General features: G+C 38.6%; 1 protein-coding gene across 2 annotated transcripts in view; it reads right to left on the reverse strand.

Annotated features, from left to right (window-relative positions):
* The window catches only part of PDE8B (phosphodiesterase 8B), a 182,174-nt gene that overhangs the window by 33,543 nt on the left and 131,236 nt on the right, over positions 1–17,395 (reverse strand). For both annotated transcript variants that reach the window (XM_038402078.2, XM_038402073.2), the window contains exons 7-11: positions 15,844–15,922; positions 14,266–14,406; positions 10,207–10,295; positions 9,333–9,393; positions 332–383 (exon numbers count right to left, since the gene is read on the reverse strand). In XM_038402078.2, the coding sequence (XP_038258006.1) occupies positions 332–383; positions 9,333–9,393; positions 10,207–10,295; positions 14,266–14,406; positions 15,844–15,922 (422 nt within the window). The remainder of the gene's footprint in view (positions 1–331; positions 384–9,332; positions 9,394–10,206; positions 10,296–14,265; positions 14,407–15,843; positions 15,923–17,395) is intronic.

Consider the following 17,395-nt stretch of genomic DNA (forward strand, 5'->3'; position numbering starts at 1 on the left):
TGCCAATTTATACCAGCTAAAGATCTGACCCACTGCTAAATACAACTACAACTGTTATATTTTAACTCTGAGCACCAGCTAAGTGCTCTACACCATAAAATAAAGGTAATATAAAAGTGGGGACTATTACTCAAAACTTGTTTATAAGTGACACACATTGTTTAGCAGTACATTGCCAATTGGCCTCAGTCAGTCATGGGCCAGCTTCTCTGATGGGTTAACACCACTGGACTGAACAGAATGGAGCTACACTGATTTATACTAGCGAAGAATCTGGCCTCATTTTTTTTTAAATGAAGAAGCGTATGTAGATAAATGATCATATTCTAACCTGCCTGTGAATTGTCTCCTGCATACTTCTCATCACGATGAATCTTGTAGAGCTGGAGTTGTACCAAAAGTAAAATATATAAAAAAAGAAAACATTTTAAAGGGTTACATTCAATATGATCCTCAACAAGCACTGTCCAATTATTTGCAAGAATTTTTTTAAAAAGATTCTATAGATATAATTGCATTTTAAGAAGAAAGAGCAACAATTGGAGAGGCCACAAGCACATGGCATAGGAAATTACAAATACTGTTGTGCTTTTATGCATTATGAGTGCTTTTCTGTTTGATGCCTGTGACTGTAAGGGAACAGACATTCATTTTTAATTGTGTTTTCCTAAGTCAGTCACCCTGAAATACTGACTACCCTCAATAAAAAGTAAAAAAATATCAGGTACTTTTTGTCTACTCTACTGTAATTTAAAAACTGATTTCCTGGTACTCTATAAACCAATTTTACAAATACATTTTCAAGGACCAGTGATGCACTGGCCTTGTGAAAAATCCCTTGGGTGGGGAAATTCCCTGATTCTGATGAAGTTTGCTACATGTTCCTGGATAATGTTTAATCATCTTCACTGATCATAGGATTAGTAAGATCTTTTTTTCTTTTTTGCCACTGGAGTGCACCAGATTGCTCCACTCTCTGTATTTAAATATTTCTCTCTTCTTGGGCAAGATATCATCACTCCCTTATTATGTTTTCACATAAATACCAGATTTCAAATTACACAGATTGAACACTACTCTGTAATATGCTCTGTTTGTTTCCAGGAATAAAGTATACACTTCTCAGGCAGAATAGACTTAACAGAATTAAATTGCCACATCATGTTGTCTCATTCTTTGGTTATGGATTTTAGAAAATATTTTTGCTGAAGTGGGATAACAAGTGAACAGATTGCTCAGTCTCAGAACCCTCCTCTCTACAGGCATGCAAACCTTTATTTATATGTGGCTAATCAAATACTAAAGGGGAAAGTTTGTTAGAGCCCCTCGTTAAAATAATAGTTGGACATTGTATTTTACTCTAGTCACACTAGTAGTAGAGCTGAGTGAAGTTGTCTGTCCAAAACATTTTTTTGCTCAAAAATACAGATTTAGGTTAACTGAAACATTGTGTGAATTCACCAAATTTTTGGTCACCTACCCAGACTTGCACCCCCAAAGTTTTTTGGTTTGTTTGTTTTTTTTTTTGAAAGAATCAAAACATTTCAGTGTTTTCAAAATGAAACATTTTGATGTTTCGATTACAAACTACTATTAATTTTGATTTTTACTGTAATTTTTAAAAGATTAAACTCAAAACCAAAACATCTTGTTTGACCCAAAACAAATTCACCCAGGACCATTTTTTTGGTTCAGCCAGCAAACCAAAAAAAACCCCAACCAGTTATTCACAGAGCTCTAAGAGCTCAGTTTTGCCACCCTTGCTCATGGTGATTAGTACCCTACTCTGACCAAACGCATCAGCCACCCTATGCCCATGCATTAGGTTCTGCAGGAGCATGAATTTTATGGTAGTGAGTTGGTAAGTCACCTGACTTGCTACCTCTGAGTTAGAGGGAATCATGTGGGGCTGCACCTAGCCGGGAGCAGCCTGCATACGGTCTGTCTGACATAGCATGCTGCAATATACAAATTAGGAGAAGTCACCAAAGAAAGCAATGGGTTTATGCAAATGGACACTGTCAACATACCTTAGGTCAGCAGCAGCTAGTAGCATGTACATCCCAAGTGTTTTAACCTGTGTCGTCCACAGCTGCAGCAATTTGCCCTGCCAGCTGCATTCAACCAAGGAATGTGGCAGCTCACACAGGACAAATGGTCAGCTAACCCTCAGTGTCCTTTTGGGACAAGAGTGGTGAGCCCAAGGACACTGCTAGAGCATCCTCAGCCACTCCGAGGAGACAGGGCCACTCAAGGCTTCACAATATAAGTGAAGGCAGACTTTTCCAAGAACTTCGACAATCTCTGTAGGCCCTTCTGGGTTGTAATGCCAAATCTGTCCCTTTTACATCCTCAGGGAGGTGCAATAGAAGCCATTCCCATGCTTTATGCCCACAAAATGTACTGCAAGGGCATGACATAGCTTACACCATTATAGGAGTAGTTTGCACAGTCACCTGGGCTCCACAGGGCCTGCCTCATTGCACTCTGCGAGCAGTCCCATCAACAGGACTACTTACGTAGTAAGGTATGGAGTACTTGTGGCACCTTAGAGACTAACAAATTTATTAGAGCATAAAGCTCACGAAAGCTTATGCTCTAAAAAATTTGTTAGTCTCTAAGGTGCCACAAGTACTCCTTTTCTTTTTGCGGATACAGACTAACACGGCTGTTACTCTGAAACCTATAGTAAGGTGTGACTCTCTGTGGGTGCAGGTGGCAGCAGTGGGCCCCAAATGAGGGATAGAGCCTGCTTACTTGTTCACATCCACCACGTTGAAAAGAAGGGGTGGGGGAGAAGAGGCACAAATAGGAGCAAGGAGCAAACTATTTCACAGTGGTTATTCAGAATGAATAATGCCAGAAAGGGTTACAATAGCCTAAACAGGATATCCTTTGATCAAAGAATGTTTTGCTGGGTTAATATGCCATGGCAAAGTATGGTGTGAAATGATGCCATGTCAAATGTTGTATCAGTGAAAGCATGTGAGATATTTAACGACTATCAAATGTTTTTCACAAAAATTTCTGTGGCAGGGAGATAAGGCTTTTTTTTGGCTAAAAAATAATTTAAGGAATTTTGACAAGCTTCATGGCAATGTCGAGGTGATGTTTACCGCGCACATCCCACTGCTACAGTGTGCGCAAAAGCAGCTGCTGTGGGCTCAAACTGAAAGTTCTCTGGGGAATAGTTTGAACCCTGAGGGAATCAAATTCCTAGACTATACAGACAAAGGTGAGCACTGTGATAATCTAATCGGATCACTTGCATCACACAGGCCATAGGACTTGGGTGAATTCATTCCTATTTGAACTTGAGGACACCTTTCAGAAAAACATCCAATCTTGATTTTAAAGTGTCTAGTGATGAAGACTCCACCACAACCCTTGGTTAATTGTTCCATTGATTAATTACCCTCACTGTTAAAAACGTGCATCTTATTTCTTGTTTGAATTTGTCCAGCTTCAACTTCCAGCCATTGGATTGTGTTATAACTTTGTCTGCAAAGGAGAAGGCTCTTCCATTATAAAATGTGTTTCCCATACAAATATTTATACATTGTGATCAAGTCACCCTTTAACTATCTCTTCTCTCTTTACTGCACAATTGCAGGGGGACACATCAATGGTCACCCTGTTTAATAGGAAGCCTCCATCCACTATTCCTGTCAGTGCCCCAGTAAAAGATGCATCCAATGAAGTGAGCTGTAGCTCATGAAAGCTTATGCTCAAATAAATTTGTTAGTCTCTAAGGTGCCACAAGTACTCCTTTTCTTTTTGCGAATACAGACTAACACGGCTGCTACTCTGAAACCAGTAAAAGATAGATACTAGTTCTGAATACATTTCCCCTTCCCTCAGCCCTTCCTCCCCCTGCAGGCAAGAATCCTCCCAGCTGGCCTGAAAGAAAGAAGGGAGATTACACATTTAATGTTGAGCCAATTGGTTGCTAGGGGAGAGGAAGGTGCAAATTTGAACATCAGGCTGGATACTACAAGGCCCCAACCCAGCAAAGCATGTATTAAGACTGTGTTTCTTTTTAAGCATGAGTAATGAATTCCCATTCACAAATCTTTACTATACTACAGTCTTTACTGTAATCTTGTACCCAGAAATAAAGTTTTCTATGCACAAATCCTTCATATATTTTTTCTCTGTGACAAGTCTGATGTACAAATACATACCATAGAGACTACCACGTAGAAACCTATCTACAATGACATCCCTGATGAAGTGTAACAAATGGCAAAAAACAAATGTAATTTATTTTCACATTTTAAAAAAAGTGGACAATGCATGAGAATTTAAGGAGGTATGTGTGTCTGTGTGTAAAGTCTGAAGTGTTAAATGCTAGCAGTTTTAGGGTATATTTTCACTTGGAGCTGGAGGCGTGTGACCTTCAGAACTCCTGAATCCCAGCTGGCAAGGGATTCACTGTCATGTAACAGCAACTCCTAGCAGGCCTGACAAACTCACTACAGCTAACATATTGCTTTCATAGTATTTATCCATAAAGAGTGTTGTGTAAGATCTTAAATGAAAGCCAGGATCATGCTGGTTAATAATATTGTGTGATGTATGTAGGGATGATATTTAAGGAGTTGTGTATATGTACTGAAAATATATTCCGAGTGTCTGTATCAAGATATGAGTCACCAGCAGAGACAGGTTTTCACTCAGACCAGGAGTGTTTGTCCATCTAGCAACTGACATGTAAATTAAGCATTGTATTATTTCACAATGGGCTAGGGTTGCCAGGTGTCCTGTTTTCAAGGCTGACAAACTGCAGCTCTATCAAACAAACATTTAACCCTTAGGGGGAAATCTACTTTATTAAATAGGAAAGATAAGCACTGATAAGGATTGTGTTTTATGTTATATCTGTAACCCTTTTTGTATCCTTACTCACTATCTCTTAAAACTTAATCCTTGATAACAAACTTATCATTGTTTCACTATAAATATATTTGAGTTATGCTGTTACAAAGGACCTGACCCTGAGTGGTACCAGTCAAGCTGTGTGTGTACTATTCCTCCAGGGGCAGCTTACCTGGTCATTTCTGAGCATCCCGTGACATGGGCTGCTTTCAGTAGAGACCACTCCAAGGACTCGGGGGCTGGTGTGTGCCTATCACTAGCCTGTGCAGAGAGGGTGAGGTCTGCGGAGACACGGAAGTCAGGGCTTGTGCTGCCAGAGCCTGGTGGTTTCAGGGAGTTGAACCACAGCAGGCACAGACAAGACTGCTTCACACCAAGGGCAGGTGGTGGTGTGGTGCCCCCCAACCTGAGGACCCCAGAAATGTCACAAGGTGTAATTCCAGTATGAGGCGACATGCCTGCGCTAGCTCTGATTGAGCCACTGTGCACAAAACAGAGCGTAAATAGTGGTGCAAGCTGTGAGCGGGGCTAGCCACCCCAAGAAGGTACCCATCCAAGATGCTACATAGAACACCATCCTTGTAATAATGTGACTAAATGCTGGGACTCATTTATTCCATAATTAAAGGCCTTTGTTTCATCTGTGACTCTCTCAGCAATAAAAACCATTTGATATTAAGACCATGAACTATGCTTGAACTGTAGATGGATTCATACATTATAGACTTATGACAACTCCAGTGGAGTTACTGCAGACTTGAACAGACAGCAAAATCCAGCCCAGTCAATTGCTGATTTTGCTTTTAGGAACAAATTGCCTTTTCTGACCATAACTGGATTATAGGAATTGAACAAATGCCCCCGAAGTCCAGCAATTTATTTTTGATGCTGGGTCACTGTTCTGGCCCAAATTTTATTAATGTACCCATAATCCCTCAGTCTGGTCATTCAGTGTGCTACTGTACAGCTCAGCAAGTAAGAAGTTCATCTAGGTACCTCATCATCAGGCAAAAATCTACCAATATGAGGCACACTGGTGGGGAGCACAACACTAAAAGGTAAGTAGGGATTTGCAGAGCCATGATGTCTACACAGGACAAGACAGCTCAGTGAAACTTGGAGGCACCCCACTACACAGTGCATGTTACTGCTGTCTCAAAAGGTAGCAGCATGCGCTTTCTCCTAATACTTGCTCTCATGCCTGCAAGCTAACTGAACAGGCCCCCTTACCACCAGTCGTGCTAGGTGCCGTGTATGACCATATGCCTTGGCTAGCTTTAGAGAAGTGCTGATATCTTGCTTTCCATAATCACAGTTTTCATTTTAACAAATGTAAGTCTCTAGCTGTTATGGTTATGAAGAATCTCAAAAACGCGCACCTTGGGTAACCACTGCAGAGACGAGTCCGACTTAAGAACCAAGAAAATAGCGCTGAGAAAAATGAACTGCCCCATTCAGTGAGGGTAGTTCACCATTAGAACTACTTACCAAGAGTCGGGGTAGATTCTCCATCACCGGAAATATTTAAGTCAAGACTGGATGTTTTTCTAAAAGATATGCTCTAGTTCAAACAGGAATTAATTCAGGGAAATTTTAAGGCCTGTGTTATACAGGAGGTCAGACCAGATGATCGCAACGTACTGTCTGGCTTTAAAATCTACCAATCTCAGCATTTACTCCTATGCCTGCTGACAATTTAAATGACAACACTGTTAACTGTTTCATTCCTCATGTGAAAAGAAGAGGGTGGGTCACAGGTCAGCACAATTTTCTGTGAGTGAGGTCTCATTTTGGTGCCAATTGTGACTGGTGTTTGGATCCCAATCAAAAAGGAGCCAAGCCCAAGGAGCCTAGCAGAGACCATGGATATAGTGAAGCTCCCTGGAGAACCAGGCAACACAGGATCAAACAGGGAACATCTGCACAGTGAGTGGTATCTTATTTTGTGAATTTAAATACTGTATTAATCACACATCAAAGAAGCTGTCAATGTAAACACCAAATGAAATAAATGAGCAGTATTGTCTTCCTAAATCTGCACAAGAATCTGAAAACTAGCTCTGGGAAGTATGCATGCCCCATGTATCTGAATGGGTTGTTAGTTTCAAAGTGAAACAATTTAAATGTCAACATTAGGCTTGTCAACATTAAGGATACACCCACTTTACACTTTGGTAAAGAGTCACTTTACACCAGTGCAGCTCAGCTACCTAGAGATTGCTGACCAGTGCCAAAAATCCCTAATGTATACAAGCCATTTGTTAACTATTTCATTCCTGATCAGTTTGACAGAATCATCTCAGAATATTCTAAACCCACAATCCCAAAACTGCCTCCTCATACTTTCCTGGATGCCAAACCCCCAAACTGCCACACACCCAGCCTTCAGCTTTCCCCTTGACTACTTTTACAACATACTGATGTATTTTCAATAGAAAATCCTGCACCATATTGAAAATTAAAAGTGTAGGGGTAGAAAAAATATTTTAATTTAATATCTAATTAAATAACATAGGAGACATTGTAATAATTTTATTTTTTACTTTCATTTAATTCAATAAAGGATTCAATTTTATTTTTCCTGAGGCTACAAATGAATTTCCAGTCTGCCATACTAATGCTGAACAAACACAGAAGTTGGCACAAAAATTCAGTTATGCTTGTAACAGCCTAAACTGGATCTTGCCTTCCCTTTTTTAAAGCTATCTGTGCCACCAGAGGGTGCAAATCTGCAATGTCTGAATCCAGTTAACAAAATCATTCCTCTCAACTTATTATTACAAAATAATCTATTTTTATAAAGAGCTGTTTGAATTTGTGGCCCTATCTAAGGACACATTCCCAGCCCCAATGAGCCTGCAATCTCAATAAAACTTCTTTTGAAATTTCCTTCAATATCGTAGCGTGCTTAACATCCTGGTACAAACAAGAGAGGTTCTTAGTTGTGAATTCAAAAGACTAGCTAGTTAACCACAGTTTTGTAAGAAAAGAATTTTCTATTGATCAAAGCCAGCTTTATCTAACTTCACTTGAACAAAATGGCCTTAGCTTGTTTTTTTCGTAGGGCCTTTAACCCTCTATGGGTGATGCTTTCTTTTAGGCCTTGATCCTCAAACCTTGAGGGCAGACCCCAACAGCCTTGTAGAGCCCTCCTGAAGTAACATGTCAAGGGAGATGCAAAGCGGCATCAGGGTCTGCCCAGGCTAATTAGCTTGAAGGCTGAGGTGGCCTTTGTTTTCAAATAACTATTCAAATATCAGAAATCAAAACCTTAATAATAGATGCTGCTGCCAGCTCTGCCTATAATATGCTCAATGTTAATTCAGTTTTAGATCCAAGTTTTATATACAAGAAGGTTTTATATGTACACTTTTCCATATATTTTAACTCACTTGTGTTTACCAGGTCAATGAACAGAGAGACTGAAGACTACAGAAAAACAAAAATGAACCGCACAGGATTTTGTTGGTGTTGTTTTTAAATTATGTCCTTTACTGCCACTTTATACACATGACTTCAACTTTTTCTTGCTTATTTCTGCATTAGCAAGATCAGGTGTTTATACACTGTGTTTTATTGGTGAGTGTGCAATATATAGAAAAACCTCAGGCACACCTCACTGAAAATTACACTTCTCTAACCTCTCTCATCATTCACCCCTTCCCTTTTAGCGCCATGTAAGCAGGCAGGATTTTGTCCAGAGGGCTTAATTTTAACTGATAGGGCAAAGTCTGCCCTCTAGAACATATCTTTATTTCATCCAAGGGCAGAAGTTGTCAGACAGTGTATTGATATGAGCGAAGCACATTGTAATAGTATCCCCTAGAGTTAACCAGGACTGGCTTTTCTGCACAACTGTCTTTGTCCACATTAAGAGCAAAAATATATTTAACACTGTGCTAGTTCAAATGGGTTATAGTTAGCATATTTTCTAACATGGTACATTTTTCAAGTATAGCCGAGGCCTAGAAGAAGCCCTACTTTACCTGTCAGCACATCCCCCCCCCAGGTTGCAGGTTAGAGAAGGATCTAGCTCGTTAGCTTGTTACTGTGTGTGCTGATGTCTTTAGCTGGGGCACACTGCTCTAGTTCAAAGGGGCAGCAAAGAGAACTCTAGAATGCATACCCAAGGCCTGAACCATCAAATCATGCTCTGGATGGCTAGATTCATTCTTCAGGAGTTCCCATTCACCGTACCAGCCAGCACAGAGTGTAGCCCTATATAATATAAAGCGTGGCTGACTAGAAAAAGCTGTTCTTGAAATAAATACAAAAGTCTTCTTGCTTGTTCAAATAAGGGTACACGGTCTTCAACATTTTTAAAGAGTATCTGACTTTATCTTTTTGTTTTAGAAGTTGTCTATTATACCAATTGTAAAGAGAAAAATGGCAAAAGGTTAATGAAAAGGCCTGATAACACAGACATATTACACATTACAAAGGAAATACAATACCTGTTTATTGTTTTCATTGGTACAACACAGCTTCTTGATGGACACAAAATGTCTAATTTTCCTAACAACACAAATAATTGATTGTTATTCAATTGAATGGTTAAGACAGAAGTGAAACGACATGATTACATTTACACACTATCAGTACTGCTGTCTAAAGCAGACCTTAGTGACCATATATGAAAACCAAAAGCATAAAACATATTACCAGGTGAAGAACATTCATTATATTTCATAGCCAAGTTCTGCCCTTGGATCCTTATGTCATTAACTCCTGTGGTAGGTGCATATGCACTTCTGAAGGAAGAATTTAACCCTGTGTATAATACACTGCAATTATGAGTACATGCAAGCATGTGCATGCATGATGAGCGGAATGGGAAGCCTTTACTCAGACTATTGATTCCCATGAATTGTTCACAGTCTGTTTGGATTTTTCAGAAGGTAATTTTAAAAGTTGTTTTTATTCTTTTCATGTAGTGTTCACCTAAACATTGGATTTGCAGTTTTCTGTATTAGTGACATTGTTACACTTCATTATAATTGCTATTTCTCTTCTTCCCCCTCCCCCCAGTTTTACATGCAATTCTTTGAGCCACAATCTGCGCTGACGTACGCAACGAGTAATTGCATTGACTTCAGTGGGGCTGCAATGGATGTACATCACAGAATTTCACCCTCGAGTGTTCAGCTTTGATAATTTGTTATTGATTCCCTAGGCAGAAAACAAAGAATAAGCAATAGCTTATTGTACATTTATCTATGTCACTCTATTAATGAGCACATTGGGGTTTTTATACCAAGGTCGCTGGGGATATAAAATAGTTTGGTTAACACACTACACAAAATAAAGTGTACCTTTTGGGTAACTTACCCTCCCTGACCAATCATAGGTATTATCCTCACATGTTGTTGGATACTGTCTCCTGATTTTCTTCTTGCATAGTAAACCCCTTGCCATTCCTAAATCAATGTAATGAAAACAGCTTTCAAGGATACTTCGGGTCACATTAAATTAAATAATATACTAGGGTTGTCGATTAATTGAAGTTAACTCACGTGATTAACTCAAAAAAATTTAATCGCGATTAATCACAGTTTTAATCACACTGTTAAACAATAGACTATCAATTGAAATATATTAAGTATTTTGGATGTTTTCTACATTTTCCATATATATTGTATTCTGTGTTGTAATTGAAATCAAATTGTATATTGTTTTTGATTGCAAATATTTGCACTGTAAAAATGATAAACAAAAGAAATAGTATTTTTCAATTCACCTCATACAAGTACTGTCTTGCAATCTCTGTTGTGAAAGTACAACTTACAAATGTAGAATTTTTTGTTAACTACACTCAAAAACAAAACAACGTAAAACTTTAGCATCTACAAATCCACTCAGTCCTACTGCTTGTTCAGCCAATTGCTAAGACAAACAAGTTTGTTTACATTTACAGGAGATAATGCTGCCCTCTTCTTATTTACAATGTCACCAGAAAGCGAGAAAAGGCATTTGCATGGCATTTTTGTAGCCGGCCTTGCAAGGTATTTACATGCCAGATATGGCCCATTTGTATGCCCCTTCGTGCTTTGGCTACCATTCCAGAGGACATGCTTCCATGCTGATGATGCTCATTAAAAAACTAATGCATTAATTAAATTTGTGACTGAACTTGTTGGGGGAGAATTGTATGTCCCCTGCTCTGTTTTCATCTACATTCTGCCATATATTTCATGTTATAGCACTCTCGGATGATGACCCAAGACGTGTTCATTTTAAGAACACTTTCACTACAGATTTGACAAAATGCAAAGAAGGTACCAATGTGAGATTTCTACAGATAGCTACAGTACTTGACCCAAGGTTTAATAATCTGAAGTGCCTTCCAAAATCTGAGAGGGACGAGGGGTGGAGCATGCTTTCAGAAGTCTTAAAAGAGCAACACATTGACACGGAAACTACAGAACCCGAACCGCCAAAAAAGAAAATCAACCTTCTGCTGGTGCATCTGACTCAGATAATGAAAATGAACATGCGCTGGTCCACACTGCTTTGCATTGTTATTGAGCAGAACCCGCCATCAGTATGGATGCATGTCCTCTGGAATGGTCGTTGAAGCATGAAGGGGCATATGAATCTTTAGCACATCTGGCACATAATGTGACACTTGTGACACTGACTATAATGATGCCATGCAAATGCCTGTTCTTGCTTTCAGGGGACATTTTAAATAAGGAGAGGGCAGCATTATCTTCTGTAAATGCAAACAAACTTGTTTGTCTGAGCGATTGGCTGAACAAATAGGAGGACTGAGTGAACCTGCAGGCTCTAACATTTTACATTGTTTTATTTTTGAATGCAGGGTTCTTTTGTTCATAATTCTACATTTGTAAGTTCAACTTTCATGATAAAGAGATTGCACTACAGTACTTGTATTAGGTGAATTGAAAAATACTATTTCTTTTGTTTTTTTACAGTGCAAATACTTGTAATCAAAAATAAATATAAAGTGAGCACTGTACACTTTGTATTTTGTGTTGTAATTGAAATCATTATATTTGAAAATGTAAAAAACATCCAAAAATATTTAAATAAATTGTATTCTATTATTGTTTAACAGTGCTATTAATTTTTTAATTGCTTGACAGCCCTATAAATATACCCATAATTATTTTTTAAATCATAATCAGTGGAGAAGCTTTCAGAGCACCATGTTTGACACATATTTTACAGAAATAATTGTGGTGTGAAAGTTAGCCATGCATTTCTTTTGAAAAGGAATTATATATGATTTATATATGATTCCTACCATTTCTCCTAGAGGTATCTACTGTGTTTCCCTCTACTGACCTCCGGCAGGCAGCATCCTGCTCCACCTCTATTCTGTTTCCACTGTACCCAGGGCCCTTCAGACCAGCACAGGAAAGGGGCAGAATTTGTTAGTGACATGCTTTACTGCACATTTTACAGACCGAATTACGTTATGGATATGCCCTAACAGCTCCATACTTAAGGTCATAATAAGATAAAAATCAAGCGGAACAAAAAAGCAAAAAAATGCGTAATGAAAAATGGACTCCAACTTCCCCCACCCCCAAACAAACAAACAAACAAAAAACTAAACACCTTTCAAAACTGGAAGGTTTTTCAGCCAGCTCTATACTGGGTAAACAAACAAAAACAAAACCAGAAAGAAATTTTCAGGACACTTACGGAAAAAAATAGTCCCTTTTCCTGTTGAAAAAAGTTCAATTTTTTCAATTAGCTCTAGATTAGAATTTTAAGCAGGATGAAAATCCTTCTATTTCATACCAATGATTGAATTATGCTCTTAAATTTAACACAATATTTTTTAAATAACTAAATCAGTAGGAACATTTTAAAAAGTGATTTCATTTTGAAATTCCCTTCACTTTCCACCCTCAGGAGCCTCATTATTTTTAAGATTCCTCTACCTAAAAAAAGTGACCACAGATTCCAGATTTAACACAAACACAGACAGTAACACTATCTCAGGGATAAGGCCGATTTAAACTTTTAAACAAAGACTTACTCTCCTTATTCATCAGAACCCACTTTAGCCCAACAAACAAAAGTCAACAGGCCAGCAGTGTTGCTAACTCTCATGATTTATCATAAGTCTTGTGATGTCTTCTGTTTTTCTTAAAGATAGAGTCATGTGATTACATGAGAATCTCAGTTTTAATTTAAAAGGTTCTATCCTTCATGGTTGTAGAGAAGGTCTGGAAAATGTGACCAAAAAGGCTCAAAAAACAGAAGGAAAATTCCACACCACCCCTCCCCCCAAAATTACTATTTTAAAAATCTCAGCCAGTCTCGTGGTTTTTGACTATCTGAGGTTGGCAGTATTAGAAGCAGTCAGATTTGCCTGCTACTTCTGTTCTCAGCAGCTGTTTGGTCTGCCTCCCTAAGACTCTGCTGTGCTGTCCCCATACTAGTCTCTTCACCAGTCCTGAATGGTGAGATAGGCTCAGTCCTTAGGAAATCCTGATCTTTCCCAATCCTGCTTTTTATCCTCATCCTCCCTGCAGATCATTGGCAGTTAAGGGCTCCACCAAGCACTGCTCTCTGGTATCCCTAGGAGCAGACTCTGGAAGTCACAGGCTAGTGATTGAGGGTGGGTCTGTGCATGGAGGGAATTATGGGGTTAGGGCTATGGGTGTATTGGAATCTCTCCCATTTAAGTGAAGAACACAACACCTATTGACTTCAATGTGTGCAGGTTAGATCAAAAGTGACATCTCTACAATAAGAAATCCACAAGGTCTGTCAGCTTTGCTGGTTGCCTCTGGGTAGCCCAAAACTGAACAAGAGAAGTCACTTTTGGCATCTGTAGATGAGCTCTCTTTTGGAATATGGCACACCTGGAATGGTGTAGTAGGAAATGCCATTTTCATGACCAGACACACAAACAAGAACTTTAAATGGTATACTAAAGATTAATCCCAGATCCTGGGCTGTCCCTGCACTGCGTTTGGTGCAGCTTGGAGCAGGGAGAAGAGAGGGACAAAAGGCATCATTAAGCCACATTTATCATCCCCTTGCCTCCCAATCCTGGGGCAGCTGACTAGCAGTCCAGCCCCTAGCATAAAGTAGGCTGCTCCACTTTGTGCCGGTTGCCCACAGGGCAATTAGGGTAGCTGGGCATCACCAGAGCACAGGGATTCCCTTTATAAAGGGGACTGGGAGATGGGTATCACTGAAGCAGTGGCCCTGTGCCACCAGAGGATTCCCCAGAGGACTAGATTCTCAGATTTGCCAGCTCCTTTGTGTGGAGCAGGGACCAAGGTCTGGCCCCACATACGTGATTTATCAGAAGAACTGGGACATGTCACATTTTCAGTCCAGAAGAACATAACATGGCATTATAGAAATAGAATATTTTGTGTAATTTTATTATTTACCTACCTTTCCTTTTTTGATACACATATTGATAGTGTCTAAAAGGTCTGCACGGTTTTTATCACTTTTTGGTAGCTCAGTAAGCTCCTTTCCCATAAGCTCTCCTTTGTGATAGCCCATCATCTGTTCAAAGGCTGGGTTAACATACTGTCAAAATAGAGGTCCTTAAATTTTAGTCCAGCATGCGAAAAAGGAAAGTACTGAGAGAAAAGATCTACTCAAACCTAAACATAAAAATGTTCTGTGATACCGAGTGAAATGCCCTACTGTACCTTATACTAATAAATTTTTGCTGGAAGAATACACATTGTATAGCCCAGACTATTCCTCTTACCAAACCAAGGAACTTGCTGATGGGCCTGACCTTGCTCCTGCTGAAGTCAATAAGGTTTTGAATGGGCCCTAATTCACGTGTAACATGTGAAGAAGCAGAAATAAGACAAGGGACTGCAAATTAATGCAGAATTTGTCCAAAGTACTTTAATTAAAAAACAAAAACAAACCAACATATATTATTCAATATGCCAAAATTAGAGCTTGGTGAGTTATTCATAGCAAATAATTTAATTTAGCCATTTTCTCTGCCAATTATCCATTAACAATTTAAAAAAAACCCAAAACCCTACAAATAAGTGCCTGTGGGTATTAAAGACAAAAGACTCTTAAACAATCAAACTTACTCACAAAAGTTTGCAAACATCAAGTAAAAAGGCTTGCAAGTACTGTACTGCTAAAGCAAAGACATGATTTTCATTCCAAAGAATATTCTCAAATATTGCCATATTTGCTCAGCATTAATGGATCTGTAGCTGAAGGCCTACAGTATATCCTGTGAAAACAACAATTTGAGTTCTGATGCTATGGTCAAATTATGTATTACACAACTGCTGTAAATTTTGTCCATTTTCTGGAACTTTACATCACATTACAAAGTGTCCCATTTTGATTTGCACTGTTAGCCATGCTAACAGAAATAACAAGCATCAAGGAATCATGAGGAAAGAGTGAAAGAGAAAAATAGTGGGGGAAAAGGGCCTTGCTATTCATCCTGCATATCAGAGAGTGAGAATAGTCTGTATGAACCCATAACTGCAGTCACATGTAGTGGGGTGTCCATCCTCATGCTTTTGATGCCAAGTATCATGGAAGTGGCAAAAATTACAAAAAAGATCTCAAATTAGGGAGAGGAGAAGGGCAAAAGAAAAATGAAGTAAAAATTATATAAATACTTGACTGTCAAGGCCATCTTACTCTGTTATGTACTATACACTGTAAATGTATTACTTTATTAGGATTTTTCACAATCAATCTTTCTGGCTTTGTATTAAGAAGTCATAATGCAAAATATTGGAGACAGCTTTTAAAGCATATTTTTGATAGCGCAATGAAGAAAGACCTTACAAATACAGCAAATAGTAATATGCAAAGAAATAAATAGATCATCATATTTGCTTTCATTTATTAAAGCTTTCCAACAGGCAATGAAATCAAAACATGAAAATACAGCAAAGCATAAGGAATAAAAGGAGACAGTTTTTCCTCCTTACCAACCATATATTCTAATAAATGATATATTTGCCATACCTGAATAACATGATCTTCACTGGTTATTTCTATAGCTTCATGACAATGGTCTAGAGCTGTAAACACTGAATTACAAGCCCTGCAATTAGCAAATGAATCACATTAGTTTTACCGATATTACAATTGTCACCGGTAACTATAGTATGCAGTTACACTGTATGCATAAGTGGGTGATTCATTTACCAAATCTGTTTTGACAAAACTATGTAATCATCTCTATTATAATAATTGAAAATTCAGTTTTCATACATTTTTGACATTCAAGTGTTTTTATTGTTATTCACAATATAAAAGTTACCATCTTAATAGCAAGTTCTCTTTTCTGAACACACTTTAAACTGAACAACCAGAGTGTCTATGGAGGGGTGTGTATTATTGGGGAAACAGTGGACATGAAATTTTATAATGAAGTCTGCCTTCCAGTTTGGGTCTCTACAGAAGGCCTGTGGCACTGCTAATAAAAGACTGGACAAACTTCTGTTCAGTGTTTCAGAACAAGTTGAAAGCATATAGCCATTTCAGTAGCCTAACACATGCAGAAGATACTCAGCATTTCTGTTGAACTGAATCTTTTATATGGCAGATATTAGTTACATTCATTACAACATGAAGTATGCAAAAACCAAAACCGTAGCCCTTTGGATAATAGTTTGGTCAGGGCCAAGGTTAAGAAAGCAACATTTCAGTTTTCATGCATGTGTATCTTGCGAACAATACACAAATTACCAAGGGAACCCAACAAAAGTCTCTCCTGAGTTGATCACCACTTTATAAAGGATGTCCTGGCAACCAAAACAGCTTCATTATGTATGGGTTTTTTTTTTTAAATCATATAGTACAACTAATTTAGTTTGAAATGTTGGGAGCCCCCTTGCTGATCTACTAGTAGCTAAAAGAAATATGAAGTAAGTCTCCCTGCAAGAAAACAAATTGGAATGTTTTAATTGCTCCCATGTTATTATTAAGACCAAAATATTTGGTTTCAATAACTTTAATAGGGGCTCAAACCAGAAATTCAAAATTTTTCTTTGATTTTTTATGTAACACCTGCTGAAGTCATTGGGCCGAATCCTGGGTCCTTTGGAAAGATTCAACAGCAGCAGAACCTGTAAAGTTCTTTTGTGTGGAGAGGTTCCTAGCTAGGAAGACAATGCTCTCCCTCCCTTACAGTGATCATATGTCCAGGCCTAGTCTTTCATATGGCTTCATCTGGGTCCCAGGACACCTGAAATGTCTCAGTTTTCATTTCAGCAGTCAATGTTCCAAAAAACCCCAATAAGCCTACAAATGTTTGTTCAAATCATATTGCTATACCAAGCAAAATTTTCTCTTTGTTTACCAGAAACAAATAGTCCCATTAAATGTGTGATGAAATGCATTTGGAGTGAAGAGAAAAGTCAAGTGAACATAAACACCATCAAACTGTTTGTGATGCTGGCAGACCAGGTGCCAGCTCATGCCAAGACCCCTAGGCCTCACTGAAAACTGACAAATGATTAACTGGAAACCAATCTGGCTCACCTGTGTGTTAGCATGGTTAAAACAGATGTGT

The sequence above is a fragment of the Dermochelys coriacea genome, chromosome 5, assembly GCF_009764565.3.
Source record: "Dermochelys coriacea isolate rDerCor1 chromosome 5, rDerCor1.pri.v4, whole genome shotgun sequence".
Classification (NCBI taxonomy): Eukaryota; Metazoa; Chordata; order Testudines; family Dermochelyidae; genus Dermochelys; species Dermochelys coriacea.